Consider the following 27367-nt stretch of genomic DNA (forward strand, 5'->3'; position numbering starts at 1 on the left):
AGCACCGTGCCTGCCACGCAGCAGGTGTGTTTTAGAAACTAGCTGGGTTGCTGTTACTGCCATCTCCACTCTGTAAATGCAGCCATGATCCTTTCTGTCTTTTGAAGTCACCAGTGACCCCCTCGCCCCCCACATGTCAGTTTCCTCGTTGCTTGAATGGTGGTAGGCAATGAGCCAGCCCCACACAAGCCGTCACAGAAAGTGTCTTGTCAGAAGTTGTTACAATGACCGACGTCCTGATTCGGGGCCTTGTGGGGACTGGGCAGCTCCTGGATCAACCTGAGATGGGAGGTCGCCGGGCCAGCTTGCTCAGCCCAGAGCCGGTATCTGAACTCATTCCTGGGTTACGCCCACCCCGTTCCCTACATGAGATTCCTGTCTGGAGAATTCTCCCGTCTGAGAATCTGGGTTCCATGACAGTGAACTGGGCCCACTCTGTGAGCCTCGGTGATGTGCTTCCCACATCTGTGCCTGGACAGGCTGAGGTTCGCCTGTCTTCAGGGAGCTCACTGGAGAGTGTCTCTCCGCCTTCCTGCAGAGCACTTTGAGGTCCTGAGATTCACATGACAAGATGCTAGTGTGGCACACATTCACTCACGTACAGGCATGCATGTGCACGTGTGTACACATGCACACACACACACACACATACACACAAAACCTCAAGATATCACAGGTCCTGGCAGGAAAGGGGTGAGGCAGGTGAACCCTTTGAAAAGAGAGAGTAGTTTCTTGCATAAGGAAAATGACCCAAGGCATCGACTCGTATTTTAGATACGATTCTAATGAACTTGCTGACCTAGGTTTCAAATCCCAAGCAATGAAAAGGGTGTTAGAGACAAGTTGCAACTGGAAACATGGAGAAGGGGCACCCAGTGTTGAAGGGCAAGCAGAAAAACTTTAAAAAGCAGAATCGAGTTCAAGAAGCAAGTCCTGGAGGGTCGGGCATCAGTATAGAGGTCCCCAAAGCCTCCCCCTGGGAAGGGGAAGTCCCATGTGGTATACTGTGTGCACAGCGTGGCCTGAGACAGAGCACCAGGCTGGGACAAGGTTCTTACTTCTCCATTTAAAAAGGAAGGGCAAGCTGCATTGTAGAAAGGTTTCTACCCAGAGTGGTAAAATTTAAAGTCAGGGGGAAAAATGGGTGTCTGGAGAGCAAAAATTCACTTATGCAGATCTGTCAGCTTCCCGGGCTGGACCCAGCCATCCAACTCAGGGGCATTAAACATATTCACTCTCATGCAGCTATCATCACCATCCATCTCCAGAACTTTTCATCTTCCCAAACTAAAACTGTCCCCATTAAACATGAACTCCCTGCTCCTCTTCCCCAGCCTCTGGTAATCCCCATCCTACTTCCTGTCTCTATGAATTTGACTATTCTCAGGGACCTCACATGAGTGAAACCACATGGTATTTATAGTCCATTTGCAACTGGCTGAGTTCACAATGTCCTCAAAGTTCTTCCATGTTACAGCACATGTCAGAAGTGTCTTCCTCTTGAAGGTTGAATAATACTCTGTTGTATAGACAGAGTTTCAGCTTGCTATAGCAATACATGCATATTTTTGACATGTCTGTGGCAGCACAATTCACAGTAGCCAAGTTATGGAATTATCCTAGGTGTCCACTAACAGATGGGCAGATAAAGAAAATGTGGCATGTATACTCCATGAATTTTATTCAGCCATAAGGAAAGAATGAACTTGTCATTTGCAGATAAAATATGGAACTGGAGATTATATGTGAAGCAAAATAAGTCAGACTCAGTAAGTCAAGGGTCACATGTTTTCTCATATGTGAAAACTAGAGAGAGAAAAAGTAGTAAAATGAAACTTATGAAGAAAAATAGAGACGCTTCATCCCTTACAGCTGGCCCTCCAGATCCTTGAAAGAATTCTAGTGCCTTTTTGGAAACCAGTTTGAGAAATCTGGAATTCTGAGAAGAGGGTCCTTAATCTTTCTTGCAGCATGGACCCCTGAGGAAGTGTGGTATTGTTAAGTGCCACCTCTGCTCTGAATAAAGTTTTGCAGTGCATAGCCTAAAACACATTGGATACAACCAATTATGCTGAAATAAAGAAGTATAAAAATGAATGGTATAGAAATGTATGCACTTCCTGATTAACACACTGAAACAAGATTTGTCAGGATGCTTAATAACCACCAAAGTTTTAAAATAGGGAGGAACAACCGCAAAATCTGCAATTGCTATGAAATGATACCAAAAAAAACCCCCGAGAATTTTGTAATGTGTGTGATGTTGTCCTGGGCACCCACAGTATTCCTACATTTGTGGTGGGAAGAAATGCTAAATGGCAGCCAGAGGTTTGTGAAAACAAAGGCATATTTTTTTCTCATCCAAACCCAAAGACCTCTGAATTCTTTCCACAAATAAGGAGGGAAGGTGGACCCCATTTTGAGCAGTGTCCAGTCTTCAGTTAGCTCTTCTATACTAATCACAGGATTAAGCAGGGTGTGATTTAGCTCCAAATACTATCAATAAGGAAAAGAAAGAGTATCCCCATCACCACTTGAGCTCTAAGGGAGGGAAAGGAAGGGGGAAAGGGAGACAAAGGAAGAAAGTGACCTTCCAGACCAGGGTAGTATGTGGTGAGCCTGAAGATGATTGGGGGGCCTGAGAACTGAGGACTGAGGAACAGCAGTGCTTCAGCCCCAGGCCCATCCTGGCACTACCCTGAGTTGAAATCATCTTAAGGAACCCACTGTACACATAAGTGTGAACCTTAACCATAGGTGGTACCCTTGAATCTTACTAGCAAAGAAGCTTGGAACTGACTTAAACCTTATCTCTTCTACTCCTTTGGGAAGGGAGTTTGGGGCTTGTAATGATAACTTGGCTTTTGTCCCTTTCCCCAGGGACCCATGTGATGGAGGGCTCAGGACGAATGGTGGTGACTGCTGTAGGTGTGAACTCTCAGACTGGCATCATCTTTACCCTGCTAGGGGCTGGTGGTGAAGAGGAAGAGAAGAAAGACAAAAAAGGTAAGCACGACCCCCTTGCAGACCAGGAGAGGAGCTTTTAAGGCCACATTTTTTGTTGTTTTTGTTTATTTGTTCAGTCAGCAAAATAGTTCCTGAGTGCCTTCTGTGTCCACGCCCTGTACCGACAGATGCCTCCATCCTCAAGGCCTTGCTGGGGCCAGGTGGGCTCTGTCTGTCTCATCTCTAGGGTCTTGTCCCAGTCTCCGTCTTGTCCAGTCATGTCACAGAGGCCCCTCCTTCCCCTTGTGGCCAGGATGCTGAGCATGTGATTGAGTCTTCTGTCTCAAGCAGTAGAAACAGCCAGCACAAACAGGTCTTGTCACCTTGATATTGAGTAGAAATTCCTGCTGACTCTTATTCCTGCCACCATTGTCAACTCCACTAGGCGGAGCTGAAAAGCTACCCAGCATAGATTTGTCCCAAACGTGGGCAGAGGATATTCTGGGGAAGGTGGACAAAAGCATGGCTGCAAATATACTGCTCTTAGCCACCTCTCTGATTCCCCTCAAGCTGCTACCTTGCCCCGGTTCTGATTCTTCCTCCCCCTTAAAAATAAGAATCCTTACTCATTAGACTCCCATCAGTGAAATGGATGTGACCTGTGATGAAATGCTTCTCAGGACAGAGAGGGATGCTTTCATGAGAAACCCCAATCCCGCCAGGCCAGGTCCAAATCCAGAAGTCCAGCACAACTCCCTCCTTATCTGACCCCATAATCAGTCTCAGCATCAGCCTCCCTTTCATATTCTCAGTCTTTTACCTTCTTCCCTAAGCTCCAAGGGAGGATCCCCAACACCCAGAAATTTTGGAGCCTGGGAAGAAGAGAGATAAGAGGGCAGATGGTCCCTGCCTGGATTTCAGGGGCAACTCTGCTATCTCCAGCTCTCAGCACAGAGTCTGGGACAGGATTTAAGGCTACTTGTTCCTGAGGGCAAAACCCATTTTCAGTGGATTCCCCCTAAAATTATGAGATTATGACTCTGCACCTACCCCCACAAGTGGCAACAGTGGATCTGAGCTGTTATCTGGGAAGTCAAGAGGCTGGAGAGAGCAAGGGGGTGCAGAGGTTGAAATGGAGGAGAGAGTCCTAACTAGGAACATCCAGAGGGCATCAGGACAGTGTCCATGTACCAAGGGGAGAATCTTTGGCAGGGGTGACCAGGCCTGGCACAGGATGCAGGGAGCTGCACAGGATGCTGTGGCCTGTACACACCTCCTTGGTCTCAACTCAGGGGCAGGAACACCCAGAAGCTCCCACAAGCCAGACCTGTGTTTTTGAAAAGCCACTAAGGAAGGCAGGTTTCAGTGGACCCAAAAGTGTAGCCAAGGTCCCTCTCTGAGCATGTACCAAGGAGATGAAATATTGAAAGACTCAGCTTCATGGAGGGAGAAGAGGTGGGATGCAAAGAGGACATGGCACAGTAAGCCTGGGAGGTGGTCCAGCATCTCAGGCCACCATGAGCAGCCCAGCTGGGGCTGAGCTTCCTCCATCCCTCCATCCCATCATCTCAACTGGAGACAAGGCTGAGAGCCTGCCAACTGCATTTTCCCATTTCAGGATGACCTGGGTGTGTGTGTGTTTGCGCATGTGTATGTGCATGTGAGCGTGCAGATGAGGCCACGTGTGCTTCTCCATCATTAACATGTCTCAAAAATCATCACACAGGTGTGAAGAAGGGGGATGGCCTTCAGCTACCAGGTACAGTAAGACACCCCTTAGAGTAGATGGGGCTTTTAGAAATAGCTGCAGCCTTTGGCTACCAAGGCCTGCCCCTAGACCACCAGCACCCAGTGAGCAATGGCCCTGTGCCTGCTACAGGCTTTGCCCCTACAGATGCCCCTCTGTGCCCTCATGTGATGCCAGCCCAGCAGGACACACCAGCACCCCACTCCACCTCTTGCCTTAGAGTACTTCACTCTGTTGGCCAGGGTCATATGGTACCGCCCCCCTCTGCCCAGCCCCCTCAGCCCTGCACACCAGGATGCGACATCTCAAATCATTCTTAATTTCTAAATTAAGTAAACTTCACTAGTGCCTTTTCCTGTATGCGAAATGTGACACGTTTGATGCCACCTTTTAAAACATAAGACCATCAGAGCCATCTTTAGGATGCTGGTTAGAGAAGGAAGAGATAGTGGTGAGAGGTTCCCTGAGAGAGGCAGGGTCCTAACAGCTGTCACCACCCCTGACTGCTGTCCCACCAGGTCACCGTGATGGCCGTCATAGTGAATATCCCTTCTGCATGGCTGGTGCACATGCTGCACCCCTCACTGAACAACTTGAACTGACTCCCAGTCATGGGGCCCCCTGGTCCTGATGGGCAGCCAGACCCCTCATCCAACCTGGGCCCCACCTGACCTGTGGGGCCCACATTGTCTAGACTTCACCACAGAAGGACACCATCCTCCCGGCCACCCTGCTCATCCTCCATGTTTTATTTCAAGACCCTTCATGCCTGAGCTGCTCCCCACATGCTCCTGTGGCAACATTTCACCCCCCCACCCCAAATTTGAGTTTCTTAATTTCCAATGGTGACTTGTTTGGTTTGGTTTTTTGTTTGTTTTTTTGTTTGTTAAGAATAGAGTCACATGGTTTTCCCGCCAGTGGGTTCATGTCTTTATCCTTGTTGCTTTTCTCCATTGTGACACACTGCATTTTCCATCCCTCCCAACCCTCCCCCTGCAGCAGCAGACGGTGTGGCAGCTTCAAACGCTGCAGATAGTGCGAGGGCCAGCCTAGTCAATGGTACGTCTCCGATGGCAATGGCCAGTCTTGGTCTGGGTTGGATGGGCCTCTCTCTCTTCCACTGCCAACTCTGGGCTTTCTCTCCCTGTTCTGGACTGCACAGATTTCGGATGTGCATGGGATCTCGCACTGGGACAGTCACCCTCTCACATGGGGCAGGCGCTTAAGAGCAGAGCCACAGCTGGAAACCAATTCCACACCTGCCTGTAGCTACACAAAGGTGCTGGCTCCTGTTGGGCCCTGGACCCCCAGGGGAGCCCAAAGCGGGACATATGACTTTGGCTTCAGATTTGGCTCCCAAGAAGCAGTGTCCCACCTGGCGTGGCCCTCCCCTAAGCGCATTTCTGCCCTGGCTTTGGGAAGATGGCCTGGGGCCAGGACCTGAGCTGAAGCCAGCATCCGGGTCCCCAGCAAAGGCTCCAAGCCTCCGCTAAAGTTCCCTGGAAGCAGGGGGACCCGGGCCAGGGTTCAGCTCCTCGGTCCCACCCCAGAGCATGGCTGAGCCCCTGGTAGAGTTTTCTTCCTCTTCTCTTCATGGAGCTAATGGGCAGGGGGTTTGCTTGGGCTCGGGCCTAGTTCTGTCCCTCGGATGTGGACTGGTGTTTCTTGCTGTTGCCTGTGCTGGGGCATCTGTGGGACTCTGCATTCTTACTGCCCCCGGGGGTGGTGGATGGGGGCGGGGGTGCCCCATGTAGCTGGGGTCTGCGTCTGTCCTCCTTATGCACGGCCAGGGAGGAATTCCGTGCACTTGCCTCCACAAGATTTAGTTCTCTTCAGGACAGATGAGGCTTCTGTTGACTCAGATACTGCCCCTGTCTCTAAGTTAGCAAACATGATAATCAACCAGGCTGCTCCTTGGATTGCTGAGAGCTGTTGTGGCTCAGTCATGAAAACGTTGCCCCCGAGAAGCCCAGGAAGGAACAGAAATATCTCTTCTCCAGTGTCACTGCACACCAGGCCCTGGGCCACAGGTCTCTCATCCACTGTGTCCTTCACTCCTCTCTGCTCCTGCAAAGCATGGAGACTTGTCACTGTCCCCACCTCTGCCCCAGACCTCTGCCTTCAAAGTGACCAACGATGGAAGATCCTAGGAGATGTCAGGGGCTAGATAAGGCACTTCTGCAAGCAGTGTGCTAATTTGGATGTGGGTCTATTTCAGGCCCAGGATGAGAAAGGAGAACAGCTTGGGATGTGGAGGGTGTCACATATCAAGAAGGGCTGGCTGAGAGGTGACAGAACAGAGATGGGCAAACCCCCAGCTGGGCAAGAAAGAACCAGGTGTTGGTACCCCTTATCCCCAGGTGATGAGCATATAGACCCCATCCAGGCCAGAAAGAAAAAAAAAGGTCAATTTCACTTCCAAATTGTGGTCCCCAACCCACAGCATCCAGAGGAAAAAACTGCAGGAGAAATAAGGAACTTCTATTTCTTAATCATCTATTATATTCCAGGTGCTGTTGCAGGATTTCCATCTTATTTAAACCCCATGACACAGGCTCTATTGTCCCTAATTTAAAGATGAGGAGACTGAGGTTCAAGGAGACCCAAGACACTAGCCCAAGAACACAGGGCTAGAAAGTAGCAGAACTGGGATTTCAACCCAGAACCCAGACCTGGCTGGCTCCAAAGCGTGTGCTCCTCCTCCTGATCCAAGACCCTCCTCCTGAACCAGGATCTCCTGATGGAGTGAAACTTACAAGGAGAGGTCTTTTCCCCTAAGAGAAGGATCCTGTGGTCAAAGACATTTGAGAACCACTGATCTGTTCATTTCTTCCTCACTGCAGGACTGCTGGTGGGTAGCGGAGGGCTGTAGACTCATAAAGGGTTTCCAGGCTGATTTAACAGCAGGACCCTTCCTGGCTGAATCGTGGGGGACTAGTATGCCCCATAAATATATTTTGGGAAAACGCCCTGTGCCCGGAGGACCCAAAGTCTGGGCATCGCCTTTGAGCTTATTAGAAATGCAGAATCTCAGACCAACACAAGGAGAATCTGAATTTTAGCAAATCTTCCATACTCTAGGAAAGAGCACCAGGAAAGATTACGAGCCTTGATAAGCGAGAGAATTAACCGTAATTTTATCTCCTTCCTCTGAGCCAAATCTTGATGACTCAGATGTTGAGGGAAAAAAAAAAAAAAAAAAAAAACACTTGGGTACCAACATTCCCCACTCTACTTCCCCAAGTGCCACATCTCAAAGGCAGTGTGTTCCATGCATCCTGGAGATGGGATTGCCCATAAATTATTGCTTTATTTTTTTTTTATGCTTGTCCACATCTGGCTATGTAATACACCACTTAAATCATTATAATCAGGAGTCATTACGCATCGCCATCAACTCTCCTGACATTTATGCAGGTGCCTCCCGAGCATCACCTTAGTTGATATGAGCCCATTTCACAAAGGAGGAGAGGGTGGCACAGGGAAGAGAAGTGACATTTCCCAGATCTCCTACCTAGTGGTCTCTCTCCTCTAAACCTGTGCTCCTCTCACCTATATCCCTCCTGATGCTCAAAGAGAATGGACTCCTTGGAAACAGCCACATCTGAAGGAGAAGGGCCTCAGAGACCCCTCCCTGGCCCCCCTCTCGGATCCCGCCCCACATCCCAGCTCCCCTGAAATACAGCCCACCCTTCTGGTCCCACGTGGGGCCAGAGCTGATTGTCCCACTGCAGTGCAGAGCCAGGCAGGCAACAGGAGTCCCAAATAAGTCCCTTGCTTCTGAGAAACCAGGCCATCTGCACCAAAGCACTCCCACAACATAGCTCCCTCCCTCCAACATATGCATTGGCGATTATTTTTCTAGTCACATGATCATTGTGGCAATAAAAGAGGAAATTGCTAGCTGGGTGTAATGGGCGCACACCGGCTAGCACATCTGATAATATGCAATGCAAATAAAGGTCCCTTTGAGCCTTCTAAAAGAGACTATTGAAGCCGAGTCCTCTGGTGCCCCTTAGCCTAGTTAGTAAAATTATTTTAAGAAATGAAAATAATTGTTGTTCGTTCCCGTTTGCTCTGAAAAGTTTTCTCTCTGGTTGTTGTTTTATAAATCCAGTAGGAAGACTTTGACAATAGAGCATGAGGGGTGGTGAGAACAGCCCAGCACAGACACTGGAACAGAACGTGATGGGCAGGGTGTCTCTCCTGTGTGTCACCTGAAAACTGGGTACAGTAATGGCAACAAGCTAATCATGAGGCTACAGGGTGATATTGAGGTTGTACTTAAATGCAGGCTGCCTCTGAACATCCTTTGGCCTCAGTTTCCTCATCTGTAAAATGAGTGTTGACAGTCCCTCCTGCCCTTCCTCTTGGGGACTGAAAAGAGGACCCTTGCCAAAACCTTCTTAAATGGCAGAAGGCTGAACTATGTAAGTGGTTATTGTGAGGGTGACTTTTTTACATATACATACTGGGTACTGAACCCAGAGACGCTTTACCACTGAGCCACTTCCCCAACCCTTTTTACCTTTTATTTTGAGGTGGAGTTTCACTGAGGTGTGTAGGGCTCCCTTAGTTGCCCAGGTTAGCCTTGAACTTGCCTCGGCCTCCTGGCCCAGCCTCCTAAGTCGCTGGGATTACAGGCATACTCCACTGTGCCTAGCTGAAGGTGACTTTTGAGCACTTGGGGAGGTGACCATGGGGTCCTATAATATGAAGGTGGAAGCTGAGGTTAGGAGATGTGAAGTCACATCACTAGTTGGTGCCAAAACAGGGACCCTCAGGAACTCGGTCCCACCTTGACACCCTTCCCCCTGGGCTCAGAGGGTCTTCAAGAAAAGAGCAGAGAGTGGAGACACGCACACACTTTGGGGCCAGCTGTCCGCCTTCCCACAGAGACATCACTGGGCCATCTCCCTCTCTGAGCCTCTGTTTCTCATCTATAAATGGGTATATTAGCAGAGTACCACATGAAATCATGGAGCCCACATGAGCCTGATACCTGGTGCACTTGGCAGCAAATGTCCAAGGGCGGCTGACCTCCTCAGACCCCTCCCATAGTGGCAAGGTCCAGAGGAACAGCTCCAGATGGGCAGCACAGGCCAGGGGACAGGAGGGTTCAGGTGAGAGGCAGCAGCCACCAGTGCCAGGGCTGGGGAGGGCCTTCCAGGCAGCCCTGCTTAGTGGGCAGGGGCCTCCATAGTCACCCTTTCCCCTGCACTAGGCAGGATTAGGCCCTGGCATGGAAGGAGGTGCCCAGGGGAACCCACTGACTCTATTTAGCCTGTCTACTGTGGCCGCAGCTGCAGAATGAAGTCCCCTTAACCAAGGGTCAGTGGCTTCCCCAGGGACGGAGGATGCTTCACGAAGCCCTCAGACATACGAAGGGCCCCTCAAAGACCACTGCTGGGGACCTCATGCTCACTCTTTTCCCTGGTCACTGTCAGGAACACTGGGCAGGGTGTCATCCATGCAGTGGCTTCTCAGCCCTTCAGAAAGATGAGGAAAGAGTAGACTTGTCCTCCTGGAGCCAGAAACAAAGGGACACAGGCCTCAGTACATCATCCAAACTCCACTCATTCTAGAATCAACCTCTCCCCTGTCTCTCCCCCTCCCCCTCCCCCTCCCCCTCCCTCTCCCTCTCCCTCTCCCTCTCCCTCTTCCCCACTTCTCTTTCTCTCTTTCTCCATTGTGTTTGCACATTTTCTTTTACAAGAAAGCAAAAAGTTGTAGCCGAACAATTTCCCCTTTGCCTCCTCCAAGCCCACAAAATACAACAATCAAAAAGTTATAAAAGCCTCACTAGCAGGGTCTGGAGTTCTGCTTCCTGCCAGCAGACTCTGTCCCCTTTACTCTCAAATATGGTCCTTGAATCTATAAAACGCTCAGGGCCAAGATGATTGCAACAGACACCCTCTCTCCTGGGCCCCCCGGGAGAATCCAGAGTCGCTCGGACTGACAGCCCCCCGTGGCTGGCATGGCGGCCAGCTTGCCCTGGTTCTGCAGGCCCCCTCATCACCCTGAACAGCTCTGCCCTTCCTCCATCTGTGACATGAATGTCCATGGCCTGTTGTGTCTCTGTGATGACCAACCTGTGCTGTCTGTTCTCTGTTGTCTGTTAAAATTCTTTGTCGTGTAGGTAAAATGCAAGATGGCAATGTGGACTCCAGCCAGAGCAAAGGTAAACCTCTGCCCCGGCCTCTGTGGTCCACGCGGCCCCTCCCCACCCACACCAGAAGGCACCAGGGGCGGAGGCTAGCGGCCAGACCTGGCGTCTTTGGGGGTGTCGCTATGATACTTACGCATGGTGCCAGGTCAAATAAAGAGGTGTCCCTGGGGAGAAGAAGGGCACTCCTGGGCCCGTGTCTCCCCAGCCCTTGAGCTCCCGGCCCATTCAGCTGCAGACTCAAAACTGTTTCTCTGAGATCCTTAGAGGTCAAAGGGTAAGGTAGATTAAGCACTGGCCCAATCTCTGTTCAAAAGGGCCACCAGGCCTCCATTCACTCCTGTGCTGAAGAGGCCATACTGACTGGGATGGGGACTAGCACCTATGACCAGGTTCACCCTCTTTCACCTTTTTAAGTCTCTTTTTTATTTTTTATTTTTATTTTTTGACCCTCCTATCCGCTGGATCCTTAATATCCTAATAGCATGGCCCCAGCGACATGCTGGGAAAGCCCAAGGCTTTCTTTCCTGTTTGACCAAGTGTCCTTTGGGGGTAGAGTCTATGGGTTTGTTCAGGTCCCGGGGGGACCCCAGTCCACTCCTGCTGGGAAGGCAGGGTAGGGCCTTGCCAGTCCCTGCTATCTGAGGCAGTGAGATCCCCTGGGAACCAGAGACTCCAACCAGGAGAGTCAGGTCCCATTCCTGGGCTTCTGTGCCGACCATGCAGGGGCCCAGTCGGGGCAGCCGACGCCTCCCCTGGGCAGGCAGGGTGGGTGCCAGCATCCCACCCTGCAGGCTGACCTGCGTGCATGTCTGTGTGTCTGTGTGCATGTGCATGTGCGTGTGCGTGCTCTGCCTCCTGCAGCCAAACAGCAGGACGGGGCAGCCGCCATGGAGATGCAGCCCCTCAAGAGTGCTGAGGGCGGCGACGCGGACGACAAGAAGAAGGCCAACATGCACAAGAAGGAGAAGTCTGTGCTGCAGGGCAAGCTCACCAAACTGGCGGTGCAGATCGGCAAGGCAGGTGAGTGTGCAGCTGTGGGGGGCGAGGGACGGAAGCGTCCGGTGAGACCCCAGGCAGAGCCTCAGCCACCTTGAAAGAGATGGTCCTGCTGGGCAGGGTGGTACACACCTGTCATGCCAGCAGCTCAGGAGGCTGGGGCAGGAGGATTGCATGCTCAAAGCCAGCCTCGGCAACTTAGCAAGGCCCTAAGCAACTTGGTGAGAACCTGTCTCTAAATAAAAAATAAAAAGGGGGCTGGGGATATAGCTCAGTTGGTAGAGTGCTTGCCTCGCAAGCATAAGGCCCTGGGTTCAAATCCCCAGCACTGCAAAAAAATAAAATAAAATAAATAAATAAATAAAAAGGACTTGGGCTGTGGCTCAGTAGTTAACACTCCTGGGTTCAATTCCCTGTACAAATAAGTAAGTAAGTAAATAAATAAGAGAGAGATGATCCTTGAAGCCTGCCCATAGTAACCAATCTGAGTCCTGTATACAGTAGGCACTCAGCACTTAGTGAGGCAGAACAGGGAAGGTAAAAGTCTGGACTCAGGGCAGACTGCCTACATTCTAATCTATGACTGTGAGAAGTGAGTGAAGTATCTTCAACTTGCTCTGAATCTGTCTTCTCACCTATAAAATGGGAATACTGGTCTTCCCTACATGACAGGTTGCTGTGAGGATTAAAGGGAATTAGGCATATAAAGTACTTAGCACTTGGCACATGCGGTGACTAAAGAGGGAGCAGATTCTGCAGGGCCTGGAGTTCTACGCAGCTCCGACTTTATCCTGGGGACAGTGGGAGCCATGGAAGAGGTTTGAGCCAGGGCGGGCAGGGATGGATGTGCGCTTTATAATGACCACACCAGCTGCAGTGCAGAGGAAAGATAAGAGACTGAGGGCGGACCAGGAGTCCAGGGAGAAGCCCATTGTCTGTGCTCCAACTGAACAAGTGGGGCTTCCCTGCTGAGGTAGTGACTGCATGCGATGGCTGGTGATGGCCCCCTGGCCCAGGAAGCTGAGCCCAGCTGCAAGGTGAGCCCTGACCCTCCAGCACAGCTTTGGCCTCCCCTCCTGGTTAAGGATACAGCCAATGCCAAGGCCTCCCCACCTGGCTGCTCTCTCCTCCGTGGCTGTCTCCCTGGCTCTAATTATAGATACCACTGCAGGGGAAGGGAGGCAAATTATAGGCTTGGCTGTCTATATTTAAACCCGGGGGCCTGGTGATAGCTCCCAGCTGCTGGGAGCTTGGCTTCCCGCCCCTGTGACTGTCAGACAGGGATAGAGCCGGGCTCTGAGGCGCCACAGCTGGAGGTGGGGGTGGGGAAGGACGGGCCCAGGGATTTCCTCTGTCCCCACCATTGTGTCACAGGCACAAGACTCCATGGGAACATGGCACTGGGGAGGGGAGGGGACTACGAAGACAATGGGTTGAACTTTGTGCAGGCAGCTCTGAGATGGGTGGTGAGGGGTTTATGGAGGAGACGTTCTCAGGTGGAGCCTGCAAGGAGTAAGGGGAGGAAGCCAGATGCCCCTGAGATTTCCTGGCCTCCGCTTGAGTCCACAGGACAATGAGCCACACGGCAGGGCCTGTCCACCTTGCAGCAGGGGCTGGGCTTTGGGTATCAGATTAGGATACAGTCCCACGACAAGGGGCCTCCCATCGCCCTAGTGCCACCTCCCTCTGCCAGAGGCCACAGATGTAAGCAGTCTCTGCAGCACCCGCCACGGGTGGGAGACGGGCATGCCGAACGGGCGAGAGGGACCCCAGAGGATCTAGGGAGGTTGTCAACTACATCCCTGCTGCTACAGTGTCTCCTGGCTTCTGTGACCACGGGCAAGACACTTCCCTGTCTGAGCCCCAGTTTCCTCTTCCAAAAAAATACCCACCTGTAGTTTCTTGTACCTGGAATGTTCTTCCCCCAGGTCACCACATGGATGCTCCCCCCTGTTGTTCCTGTGTCTGCCCAAAGGTCACCTCCTCCAGGAAGCCTTCCCTGGCCATCCTGGATAAAGCAACTGCCACTTCACGTCACCTTCTGCCACACCAGCCTGGTGTTTTCCTTTGCAGCATCAGTCCGCGTCAGAAATCATCTTGCTGCTGTGTTGTCTGTTGCTTATCTGCCTGTCCCCCTAGAACATCAGGTTCCCAAGAGAAGGAACTCTGTAGCTGCTGTGCCCCGAGTTCCTAGCCTAGGCACGAGGTATTTATCGAATAAGTAAGGAAATAAGTGATTCCAACTTCGCCTCCCTCTTCCGTGAAAACTCTATGCAGATGGTTCTTCAGGCACCACCCAGTCCTTGCCACACATTTCTGAAGCACCTGCTAAGTGTCAGGCAGGCACTGTGCTAGGCACTTTGCATGAAGGAAGTCCACATGCCCATTGTACAGAGGGAGAGACTGAGGCTCGCTGAAGACCAAGGACTTGTTCTAGGCCACAGAGCAAGGAAGTAGCAGAGCTGGGAGGTGATCTGGGGTCTTCCAGACCCCGGGGCCCTTTTAGCCAAGGGTTTAGTCCACACCTCACTTCCCAGGATCCCTTGCACCCCGCCCAGAACCTTCTGAGCAGGTGTCCCCCCGTTGCAGGCCTGGTGATGTCGGCCATCACGGTGATCATCCTGGTGCTCTACTTCACCGTGGACACCTTTGTGGTCAACAAGAAGCCGTGGCTACCCGAGTGCACACCCGTCTACGTGCAGTACTTTGTCAAGTTCTTCATCATTGGTGTGACGGTGCTGGTGGTCGCTGTGCCCGAGGGTCTCCCTCTGGCTGTCACCATCTCGCTGGCCTACTCGGTGAAGGTGAGATGGGGAGAGCAGGACCAGTCAGCTGATGCCTCCCAGCTCTGGGGAGCCTGCGGGGGGCCAGGGGGTTGGTGCTGGGATTGGGAGATGAGCCAAGAAGCATCTGGACACACCAGGGGTTCAGAGAAGATATCTGCTGTCCCCAAAACTCAGACACCTGCGGAAGCTGGGGGCAAACCCAAGAGCTGCACCCCAGCCACAGGGGTCTCCACTTCCACCCAGCCAAATGTCACCTGGTAGGAATGCAGGCCCAGGGTGGTCAGACCTTCAGTTCTTTCAAGAGAAGTCAAAAATCTTCACTTAATAGGACTGGGGAGATAGCTCAGTTGGTAGAGTGCTTGCCTCGCAAGCACAAGGCCCTGGGTTCAATCCCCAGCACCGCAAAAAATAAAAAAATCAATCTGAACTTAATATACATTCTCCAGATTTGTATTGACAATCGTCTCCACCCCACCAAGATAAAATAGGACTGAGGTTGTAGCTCAGTAGTAGAGTACTTGCCTAGCATGCATGAGGTATACTGCAAAAGTTAAATAAAACCCAGACCTCGCTTTGAGGTTAAAACCTATCCCCATCCCACTGAATATAGGTCAAAGTCTGGCAGCCACAGTAATCGGCCCCTCGTAGACGTAGCATTTACACAACTAATCTCAGAGGTCGCGATCTAAAGTGTGAACGAGGTAGGCCGAAAACAAAAGGAAGCCTAACTTAGTGGAAGCTTCCTCACCTTGGATATAGACTGAAAATATAAGAGGTTTTAAAAGCAGTTAAATGAAGAGCTGTTGGGCAGTGGATGTTCATTGGGGAAGCTCAGGTCTGGGGGCTTTCCTAAGCACCTGCCCAGGCAGTGGTCATCCGTGGGTCCCAAACGCCACAAGTCTGACCTTCTATGGGTCACTCCAAGGCACTCACATCCTGCCCATTTCTTCCCTTTGCCCCAGGCTTTCCCCGTCTCAGAGGGCAGGACTCTGGGTTTTTGGTTTTTATTTTTTTGGGTTTTTTTGCCCAGTATCCCCATGAGGGCAGAGGCGTGGTTGTGTTTATAAACAAGGTGTCCACTCTGAGAAATTGGCAGGGTCTTTGGAGGGCACAGTGAGCATCTGTTTCCAAGCTGGAATTTGGGCTGGGCTCTCCGATGTAATTTCATCCAGAAAAGAGATCTCCAGGCTGGTGCCAGGAAGTAGCAGTTCTGTGAAAAGTATACAGCCCTTATCGTCTCTGTGTTTTAGGGTTTTCAAAGAAACTCCATCCCACACACAAAAGCCCAAACAGGTCACGTGAAGATGCTCCTCGGGAGCCCAGGGACTAGAGAGGGGCGGCATTACATAGCCATGAGTAGGGGCTCCACAGCCACCCCCCTGCGCTGGGGATCCCCTTGAAACCTGCACAGACTGGGTTTGGAGGAGTCCTGTGTCTAGACAATCGTAGGCCTCTGTGCTGTCTACAGTTTGTCTCTCTGGCACCTGTTGGCTTTGGTCATCTTAGGTCGTGTTACTTACGCAGTCACTTGATAAACTTAGAGCACCCAGCCCACAAGAGGCAGCCTGGACCTGGGAGCCACCATCAAGAGCCCAGCAATGACCACTTGGATCAATGCTGCCTGGGAGCAACAGAATGTGAACCACATTAAATGTCAAGTAGCCACATTTTCTTAAAAGTAAAAAAGGAACAGGTGAAGGTCACATTAATAATGCAATTCACTTAACCCAATATATCCAAATTATTATTAATGTAACATGCAATCAATATATTTGATTTACACATTATATTTCTTTTACACATTCTTTTTTCATAATGTCTTCAAAATCCAATGTGCTTCTTGCATTTACACTTTGGACTAGTCACCTTTCAAGTGCTCAGTAGTAGCCCCATGGAGCTACTCTATTGGACAGTCCCAAACTTAGGAATTCTCAAGCCCATAGACCACCCTCTTCAGAGAGAGAAGATGGGCTGAGGCTCCATGGAATGATCCAGGCTGTGCGGTTAAGCAGAGCTGGGTTCAAACACCAGCCTTCAACCTCCCTGGACCTGGGAGCCACCAGGTCCAATTGGACCAGGTGTGTGATCCTGGTCCAATGTCTTTGCCTGGATTTCTTCAGTTGCCAAAACAGATCTTCTCAGGGTTCACGGGATTCTTACAACATCATATGAGAACATAAATGCAAATGGACTTGGCAGACTGCAAAGTGTATTGCAAATTCCAAATGTTGATCAACCATTCAACATACATTTATTGGCATTATTACCATAGATTATAATAAGAAAAATGCATTAGCACATAATCCTACCAATATTTAACTTAAACCTCTATTAAAATTATTCAAATTGCACTCTGAGTTTACTCTTGCTATAAAGAATTATAACGAGGAACAAAAATAAAGGAAATCAAATCTCTAAGCCCAGCTGGGCAAGGTGACGCACACCTGTAATCCCAACAGCTCCAGAGGCTGAGGCAGGAGGATCCAAGTTCAAAGCCAGCCTCAGCAACTTAGCAAGGCCCAAAGCAACTTATCAAAACCCTGTCTCTAAATGAAACACAAAAAGGGCTGGGGATGTGGCTCAGGGGTTAAGTGCCCCTGGGTTCAATCCTTGGTACCAAAGGGGAGAACAAAAATCTCTAGGCACAGACTAAGACTCCATCTGATTCAGCCTCAGGCAGCTTTGCACACCCTTCCTTACCAGGTAGTGTCAACATGTCAGAACACCTGCATGAAAAATGGTGGTGGTTCTTTGAAAATTACTTTATTTTATTCACTTGTTTGAGAACCTAGAAAAAGCAAGGAGTGTGGAGCTGAGCCAGAGGGGGGGAGGCTATACAAAAATATATATATATTAATAATAATATGTATAGTAGGGTTCCATTTTGTTATAAATTTAAAAAGAAAAAAATGTTGATATGTAAGATGTAGCTGTTCTAGGTGGCAGCTTATGGTTTACTTTTAATTTTCCTTTTTGTGTATTTTTAAAATATTTTTTTAGTTGTAAATGGACACAATACATTTATTTTATTTATTTTTATGTGGTACTGAGGATCAAACCAGTGCCTCACACATGCTAGGCAAGCGCTCTACCACTGAGCTACAACCCCAGCCCCCTTTTTGTGTATTTTTGTTTAAAAGAAATTCATAATTTTTATGGTGAAACTTATGTGTCCACTATAGAAAAATTGAATCTACAGATTTTTTTAAAAAGAAGTCAATAAAAATCTAAAAGTTTATCACCAAGAGATGACACTAATATTTTGATAGTTTTCCAAATGTTCCCCTATACCTATAAACACATGTATCTGAAACTTATTTACTTTTGGCAAAACTGAAATGACAGTAAAAACCAGACACTAGTAGAAGATGATACATTTGAGAAAATCCATCACCAAATGAAGAATAATTATTTATGTCTGGTTAAGAGTAAAATATTGGGCTGGGGTTGTAGCTCAGTGGTAGAGCGCTTGCCTAGCATGCGTGAGGCACTGGGTTCGATTCTCAACACCACATACAAATAAATTTCAAAAATAAAATAAAGGTCCATCAACAACTAAAAAAAAATTTTTTTAAGAGTAAAATATTAGGAATTGAGAGGGACCCAACCTTATTTTTTTTTATTTTTTCCACTATTTTTTTCCATAGTGTAGATTACTTCTGTCCCTTAAAGTCAGAAATTAATCTTTAAAATGGTTCAAATAAAAAAAAAAAGAGAAAGAAAGGGCCGTTCACTAAAAAGAAGTCCAGGTGTAAAAGGCTTTGACGTCCAAGACCCTCTGATGGGCAGAAGGACATCAGAAACCAAGGCAGCCCCGCCTCAGTGATGACATATCACCCGATGCCCCCAGGCACCCCTTCTCCCCCACCGTCCCTCCTCACCATCGCCCTCTTACCTGCCCCTTCTCCCAGAAAATGATGAAGGACAACAACCTAGTACGCCACCTGGACGCCTGTGAGACCATGGGCAATGCCACGGCCATCTGCTCAGACAAGACAGGCACTCTGACCACCAATCGCATGACGGTGGTGCAGGCCTACGTCGGCGACGTCCACTACAAGGAGATCCCCGATCCCAGCTCCATCAACGCCAAGACCATGGAGCTGCTGGTCAACGCCATCGCCATCAACAGCGCCTACACCACCAAGATTCTGGTAAGTGGGCACCTGCGGCATCCTCCGCTAGGGGGTGCACCTGCGGCATCCTCCGCTTGGAGGTGCACCTGCGGCATCCTCCGCTAGGGGGTGCACCTGCGGCATCCTCCGCTAGGGGGTGCACCTGCGGCATCCTCCGCTAGGGGACGCGTTGGTCCGTGGCATGAGGCAGAAGTAGTGGGCAGGTTAAACAATGGCATTGGTGTTCTCAACCCCTGCTGATACATTCCCGGATGGTCAGATAATAAGCAACTCATTTCTGTTGGATTCGATATTCTGCTAACTTTAATGTTTGTGTCATCAAACAGAAAAGACTGTTAATTATTATCATCGATTATTGTTTCTAAATCCTGCCCTTGACCCCCTTGACCAAAACAGAAGTTTTCATTAATTAGATTTTAACAAAACAAAATACTTCAAGCCAGATGTGGTGGTGCACACCCATAATCCCAGTCACTCCAGAGGCTGAGGCAGGAGGATTGAGGGTTCAAGGCCAGCCTCAGCAATTTAGGCCCTAAGCAACCTAGTGAGACCCTGTCTCAAAAAATAAAAAGGGCTGGGGATGCAACTCCGTGGTTAAGCAACCATGGGTTGAATCCCCAGTACCAAAACAAACACACACACACACTTCAAAATTTAGTGGCACAAAACGAAACTGCACGGTCAGCACTCCATGTCTGTGGATTGCACACACTGATTCCATCAAATGTGGGTCAAAAATATGCAAAAAATTTTCTAGTTAGGACTTAAACTGGTTGTGTCTATACAGCACTTGTGCAGACTTTTTTCTTGTCATTATTCCCTAAACAATACAGTAAAACCACTCTTTACATGTAATATTTAGTTTGGTATTATAAATCAGCTAGAGACCATTTAAAATATGGGAAGGAATTACGTGGGTTCTATGTAAATGCTAGGCCATCCTCTTTAAGGGACTGAGCATCCACAGATTTTGGTATCTACAGTCGGTCCTGAAACCAATGCCCCACAGGTACTAAGAGTTGGCTATATTTAGTTAGCAATCCTGCAATTCAGTTGTTCTGGCTAGGCTCAGCAAGGTGGCTCTTCCAGTCTCAGCTGAGCTCCCTCATGTCTGCAGAGCTTCAAGTGGTCGACTCTGCTGCTCTTGGCTGATCAGGCTTGGCCTCCTCCAGGCTGCCTCTGCTCTGCCCGGTGGTCTCACCTCCTCTGGCATGCCAGTCTGGGCTTGTTCACATGGTGATAACAGGGATCTTAGAACTGAGGTGTGCAGGGTCTTCTAAGAACTGGGCTCTAAACGGGCACATGGTCACTTTGACACATTCTGTTGACCAGTGCAAGTCGGGAGGCCAGCCCAGATTCACAGAGTGAATTAGAGACTCTACCTCTTGCTGGGAGGTGCCACATAGGACATGGATTCATAGCAGGAAATAATTGTGACCATTTTCATAAACAGTCTGCCACCAGCAATACCATCGTTGTTACTAGTAGTAGCAAAATTACTCATTTTGGTAAAGAAAAAGAAAACCACCTTACTCTCTCAGCCACACTGCTTAGTCTTACCATGCTGGGATCCCTCTCTGGCTTAGAAACACAGGTTGCCTCTTAGTAATTAACCAGTATTTGGATTATGGATGACAAGCCCAGAGATCATTCATCCAACTGTCCACCAGCTCCCAGATGCAGGGCATTTCTGCCTCATGTGCATCTGGGCAAATCAACTGAGCTTTTCTGCTTCCCCTCCACATGTGTCCGTGCCCCAACCTTCCCCTTCTGCGCTGAGCCAGCTGCAGCCTTCATAATCCGGCTGGATTTGTGGGAGCCGCCAAGTTGGGGAGTCAGCAGCAGGAGTCAGCAGCGAGGGACCTAGGGTCGCTGCGGGGATGAGGAGGCGGCGGCTGCTCCCTGCCTCTCACGGCCACCCACGTCACCCCGGGGCTGCATGCCAAGGGAGACAGAATCGACAAAGGGGAAAGTAGGTTGGAGAACATGTGCAGACCAGCGATAGAGAACCCTGCGGCTGATGCCAGAAATGACATTTTTGTCTTCTTTCTCCCCTGATTTGGGAATCAAAAGAGATCAGCGATGATGCTTTATTTGGTTCCGCAGTCCTTCCTAAAATAACCGAGTTGCTGTGAACGAGTTGGTCCTGCAGATGTGGCAGAGAGGGTAGAAGGCGATTCCCAGAACAGGCTTCTGGCTATGGGGACGGACACGTGGGCACAGCCCTGTGGGGTGGGCTTGGGTTGAGATGTATATTATTCAATTACAGTCAAAGGGAGTTCTTGGGATCTATCAGGAGGGCTGCAGAAACGTCACCATGATGTTAAATCTGCATCGGGTGATCTTTGGAACAGTGGTGTTTGGGAAGCTGAAATCTTATTTCCAAATGTTGGTGGACTGAGGCTGTGTCCAGGTGGCATAAAAGACAAGGGTCAGTGAGTCCACCTGGGGAGAAGGTGGACTCATTCCCAGCTGCTAAAGCTGGGAATAGGCCAGTGACCTGGGAATCGGGGTCCTTGGTTTGTAATCCAAGTCAAGAAGTCACATAGGGTCCCCGTTGCTAAACTTTGAACCCTGGGATCCTAGAACCCGTGTACCTGTATTTTCTGGCTCTTTCCTGAAAGTATCATGACCACATGGTTCTTTTTGCTGACAGCCATCAATGTGAGAGGGACAAGAGATCCCATGGTATGAGTGGACAGTGGTCAAAACTCCTATTCTGGAACCAGACGGCCTGGGTTCAAATCCCTCACTAGCTGTGTGAATATAAACAAGCTACTTAACTTCTCTGTGCCTTAGTTTCTTGGGGAAAATAATAGGATTATTGCGAGGATAAAATCAGTAAGTGAGAAGTACTGAGCACTATGCCCTGGCACATAATTATCATGCAAGATGACTAGGTAGTTTTTCAGCAATAAAATTACCCATTAAAAGAGGATTCCATTTGTGGCAATACAGAGACCAACAAGTAAATAAATGACAGCAGAGACATCAGGATAGAGGGAAAGGGTCTTGTCCAAAGCCAATTAGTAGCAAAGTCAACATCTGGTCACCCTAAAGCCAGCTGTTGAATTGGGGGCCCAGCCAGGTTCCTAGTCATTGAAACCAATCCTGCAACACCATTAGACTACGTAGTCTTGGAAACAAGATTTGGAATCCAGGGTCAGTTTCCCGTGCAGGTCCTGCCAATCAGATGGAACAAGGGGACTCTCGGGTCACCCTTTCTTGGTCCTGATGAAGACAGTAAAGAGGCTGAGGTAGCTTGGTCCACAGCAAAAATCCAGGCATCCCAGACCAGGCTGGGAAATCTAGACTGCAGGATGAGCTGAAATCATGCAAGAGGAGATGGGGCAGGAAGTATACGCAATGTCCTTTACTTTTACTACCCATCTGCTTAGACACAAAAGTGGACCTGGCCAAGGAAATCGAGACCCTGGCGAGGGCCAGGCTCACACACACTGTGTTTTCCACTTCGTGTGAGCACCAGTTCTTTGTCTCTGTTCGCTATCTGATGCAGGCTACTGGCTCTTTGAGAGTGAGAGACACAGTTGAGTCTTCTCTAGTTCCCCCAGCATAGGCTTTTGGGAAATAGTGGGTGGTGGGTAGGCTAAGTGAATTAATCAATGAGATGATGGATAGGTAGGGAGGAACAGATGGATAGATGAATGGAAGGGGAGATGGATGGAAGGTAGATGGATAAGTGGATAAATGGGTGTATGTTGGGGTAGGTAAGTGAATGGGTGAGTATGAATTAATAGGGGTCTCTGGACAGGACTGATAACCTCTTTCTGGGACAGCCAGAGGTAAGAGGTGACCTGGGTCCAGTTCCATGGACAACAGGAGTGCTTTGTCAACTCCTCCAACTTACCAAGCTGGTCTCTGCAATTTCCCTCAGTCATCCAAACTGTGCTCATTGAACCAGAGAGCTCCTAATTACTGATGCCTTTTCTTCTTTAAAACATGAACAAAACTACTTGTGTATTTGCAAAGGTGGGTAAAGAACCCAGGGGTATTCTACCATTGAGCTATATCCCCAGGACTTTTTATTTTTTAATTCTGAGGCAGAATCTCACTAGGCTGCAGAGACTGGCCTCAAACTTGAAGTCCTCCTGCCTCAGCCTCCTGAGTTCTGAGGTTACAGGCATGTACTACCAAGCCCAGCCAGCTGTGACATGTAGATAAGACTAATCAAGGCAGAGTACCCAGCACAGTGCAACAAGCTCTCTGTCCATGTCAGTTATTACTCTCATTACCACCATTATTCTTTCTGAGCCTTACTCTCTGTAGTTGACTTTGCCAGTCAGTCTTGCTTGACCCTACACATCCCTTTCAACTCATCAGGCCAAATAAAACCCCTCCCATCTTGCAGCTAGGAAAATTGAGCTGCAAAAACATCAAGTAAACTACCACAGTCACTCCTGACCACCAGTGATGAAGTTGAATCCAGAGACTGCCAGAGAAGTTTGCCATGGTGGTAAGGAGGAAAGGAAATTCTAGGCAGGCACAGCCCAACAAAGACCCAGATAACTTAATATTCATGGTTTATTTCTTTGGGAGCCAAAATAATGCAAAATTAGGCAAAAGAAGCACTCCAGGCACAGGTGAAGGGGATGCAAGGGCCAAGGTTGCAGGAAGGGAGGCCAGAAAAGGAGGCCCAGGATGCCAGCCTTAGCCCCATGCACATCCCTTCTGAGATCGGGGGGATGCTCTTTTCTTTCCACTCTTATTATTATTATTTTTGTGTGTGTGTGTGTGTGCTGGGGATCGAACCCACGGCCTTGTGCTTACAAGGCAAGCACTCTACCAACTGAACTATCTCCCCAGCCCCTCCACTCTTATTTCTAACCATTAGGAACTTCCCTTTCCCCTGCATGAGTCTTCTTTTTGTCAAAAATTGTTTTCCTGCCTCAGATATCCTGGCACCGCCTCAGATTTGCTTTGTGACCTCCAATTCTTCGTATACTAAGATTTCTCCTGGCTGCTACTTGTCTCCCTGCTTATTTGCCACTCTTCTGAGCCACAGCTGAGCTTTAGCTGGAAATAGCTCCTTCCTCACACTCCTGAGACACTGAGCTTTCTTGGGAAAACAGTTTCCTTTTCTGCCCATGTTCAGCCTGCATACCGAAACCACCCAAGCAGACTTGAGTGCTGTGTCTTATGAAACCTCTTATAAAGTAAGGTGACCCTGCAGGTGACCTTTGAATTATTAAAATGAGGATGGATACATGTTGAGCTGAACTGATGAAAGAGAGTGTCATATATCTAAAAACATAAACTATGGAGAGAAAAACTAATCTCCCCCTGGAACCCCCAAAGTGATTCAGGAGGAAGGATCACCCTAGAAGGGTGGTTTTCCTGAACAGATAAGCCAAATTCATCTAGTTAGAATCTAGATTTCAGGTGCAGTGGCACTTGCCTGAAATCCCAGCTCACTCAGGAGACTAAGGCAGGAGGATCCCAAAGTTAAGGCCAGCCTCTGAAACTTAGCAAGACCCTCAGCAACTTAGTAAGACCCTGTCTCAAAAATAGAAAGGATTTATGATGTAGCTCAGTGATAGAGCACCCCAGGTTTAAATCCCCAGTACCAAAAAACAAATAAACAAACCAAAAATGAAACCCCAGGTCCCCAGCCCCAAGAATAACCAAAACAGCAGGAAGAATCTGCTTGATTATATTCTCCATGAACATTAGAACCTGTATGGAAGGCTCTGGAAGGGACTTTGTAAGACATGAGACGGGGGTGATGTGAGCTATTGATCCCTTTCTCTTGGCCTCCTCTCTCTCTCTCTCTCTCTCTCTCTCTCTCTCTCTCTCTCTCTCTCTCTCTCACACACACACACACACACACACACACACACACACACCACATAGCAATGCACCCATGAACTTGGGAAGATCCCCAAAGAGTTTACTTTCCAACGTGGTCCTCCACATTGCAGGGGGATTCTGTCACCCTGGACACCCACGCTGCCTACATAACTTCCAGGGAAGGTCCTGTGACTTGCTGGCCTACCTTGGCCACCTTGCTCTCCTCAGACCTGGCCCCTGAGAAGCTCCAGCAGAGGCAGCTTCTTAGATGACAGTTCTGGAGCTAAATTTTGCCCCAAATTCCTTTCCTGCTGGTTGTGCTGGTTGGCAGCAGCCCAGGCGTGGACACAAAGTGATTCATCAGTTCATTTGACACTCATTGGATAGTCCGCCGTGGAGGGGAGCAGGGCAGATTGCCCTGTGCTCCCCAGACTCTGCAGTGTCCCCCCCACTTAGCTATTAACCAATGGGCTCCAGTGCTAGAGAGCAGAGGTGGGCACTGTCGGGAAGCATGTGCGGTGGGGTGCAGATCGGGGAACCACCTGGGTCCTAGCCCAGCCACTTCTTAGCAGTGTCACCTCATCTTGCTGGACCTCAATTTCCACAACTATGAAAAGGGATTAACCGTCCCTGCCCCCTGGGAGCTGTGAAGGTGCAGTGAGAGGATGCACGTGAAGAGCTCAGGGAAGCCGTGAGCACAGAGCAGGCATTCAGAAAGCTGGTCGTGGCTGCTGCGGTTGATGTGGGGCTGGTGGTTAATCTGGGCATCAAGAGAGGCTTCACTCACATTGCAGCTTACCATGCCATGGAGGTCCCTACTGGGTTGGTCAGCTTTCTGTCACTGTAACAAATACCTGAGGTAAATCAGCTTATTGTTTTAAAAAGGTTTATTTTGGCTCACAGTTTTGGAGACTCTAGCCTATGATTCATGGGCACCATTGCTTTGGGCCTGTGGCAGCCCATGGTGGTAGGAGCACCTCGGGGGAGCAAGACTGCCGGCTCACAACCAGGAAGTGAGAGAGGAAAAAGAAGGGACTGGGGTCCTGATATTTTCTTTAAGAGCATGCCCCCTGTAACCTAAATACCTCCACTAGGCCTCACTTCTCAAAGTCCCCACCACATTCCAATAGCACCAAGCAAGGGATATGGACCCTTGAGGGACATTTCAGATCCAAACCATAGCAATTATCATGGGGTTTGTTTTGGGTTTTTTTCCTTCATAGTGGTAAAATGCACATATCACAAAATTTACCACCTCGACCACTTTTAAATATATACTTTAGTAGCATCAAGTACCTTGACACCCATCCAGAGAATTCTCATCCTGTAAAACTGAAACTCTGTACATTAAACTCTTACTTCCCAATCCCTGCTGCCTGCAGCTCCTGGGAACCACTCTGCTTTCTGACTATGAATTTAGCTCCTCTTAGTATCTCATTGTTATGGTGTGAATGTGAGATGTCCCCCAAAAGCTCACGTGTGGGACAAAGCAAGAAGATTCAGAGGAGAAATGATTGGGTTGTGAGAATTTTAACCTAATCAGCAAATTGATCCCTGATAGAATTACCTGAGTGGTACCTGGAGGCAAGGGGGGTGTGGCTGGAGGGAGTATTCATTGGGGGCGTGGCTATGGGGTATATATTTTGTATCTGGAAAGTGGAGTTTCTCTCTCTCTCTCTGTGTTCCTGATCATCATGTGCGCTCCTTCCCTCTGCCACACTCTCCTGCCACGATGTTCAGCCTCACCTCAAGCCCCAAGGAATGAAGCCAGCTTTCTATGGACTAAGACCTCTGAAACCACTAGCCCTCAAATAAACTTTTCCTCTTCTATAATTGTGCTGGTCAGATCCTATAGTCACAGCAGCAAAAAAAACATTGATTAAAACCCTCATATAAGTTGATCCATGCAGTATTTGTCCTTCCGAATCTGGCTTTTTTCACTTAGCCTAATGTCCTCAAGGTTCATCTGTGTGGTAGCCTATGTCAGAATTTGCTTCCTTTTTAAGACTGCATAATACTCCCTAGCATGCATAGGCCATGTTTGGTTTACCTTTTACCTGTCGATGGGCACGGATGTAGCTTCTACCTCCTAGCTATTGTGAATACTACTGCTGTGAACATGGGTATGCAAATATCTCTTTAAGTCTCTATTTTTAGTTATTTCAGGTGTATACCCAGAATTTGGTCTTGCTGGATACATGGCTAGTCTATGTTTAGCTTTCTGAGGAATTGCCATCCTGTTTTCCGTAGCATCTGCACCACTTTACATTCCTACCAACCAGGCACAAGCATTCCAATCCCTCCTCATTCTAGCCAACACTTGTTATTTCCTGGGATTCTTTTGTTGGTGGTTTTTTTTTTTTTAATATATTTTTTTGATGTTGACAGACCTTTATTTTATTTGTTTATTTGTATGTGGTGCTGAGGATGGAACCCAGTGCCTCACACGTGCTAGGCAAGCGCTCTACCACTGAGCCATAACCCCAGCCCCTGGTGGTGTTTCTGTTTGTTTCATAGTTTTTAGTTGTCAATGGATCTTTTTTTATTTTATTTATTTCTATGTGGTGCTGAGTGTCAAACCCAGGACCTCACACATGCCAGGCAAGCGCTCTACCACTGAGCCACCACCCCAGCCCCTGGTGGTGTTTTTAAAATAATAGACATTCTAACGGAAATGAGGTGATACATGCTATGGGGTTTTTATATTCTCATTTTTGCAGGTGTTATTTATAATTTATATCACGTATATTTATAATTTGTGGTTTATAATTCCTCATCA

At 48.9% G+C, this 27367-nt stretch overlaps 1 protein-coding gene across 12 annotated transcripts in view; it reads left to right on the top strand.

The window, feature by feature from the left end:
• The window catches only part of Atp2b2 (ATPase plasma membrane Ca2+ transporting 2), a 354925-nt gene that overhangs the window by 291834 nt on the left and 35724 nt on the right, over positions 1-27367 (top strand). For 7 of the 12 annotated variants that reach the window (XM_047534510.1, XM_047534498.1, XM_047534500.1 and 4 more), the window contains 7 exons: positions 2881-3006; positions 4673-4705; positions 5693-5752; positions 10833-10874; positions 11724-11882; positions 14448-14662; positions 18556-18798. In XM_047534510.1, coding sequence (XP_047390466.1) covers positions 2881-3006; positions 4673-4705; positions 5693-5752; positions 10833-10874; positions 11724-11882; positions 14448-14662; positions 18556-18798 — 878 coding nt within the window. The remainder of the gene's footprint in view (positions 1-2880; positions 3007-4672; positions 4706-5692; positions 5753-10832; positions 10875-11723; positions 11883-14447; positions 14663-18555; positions 18799-27367) is intronic. The other 5 variants (XM_047534505.1, XM_047534508.1, XM_047534507.1 and 2 more) reach the window with 3 other exon arrangements.

This window comes from Sciurus carolinensis, chromosome 19 (genome assembly GCF_902686445.1).
Source record: "Sciurus carolinensis chromosome 19, mSciCar1.2, whole genome shotgun sequence".
NCBI lineage: Eukaryota > Metazoa > Chordata > Mammalia > Rodentia > Sciuridae > Sciurus > Sciurus carolinensis.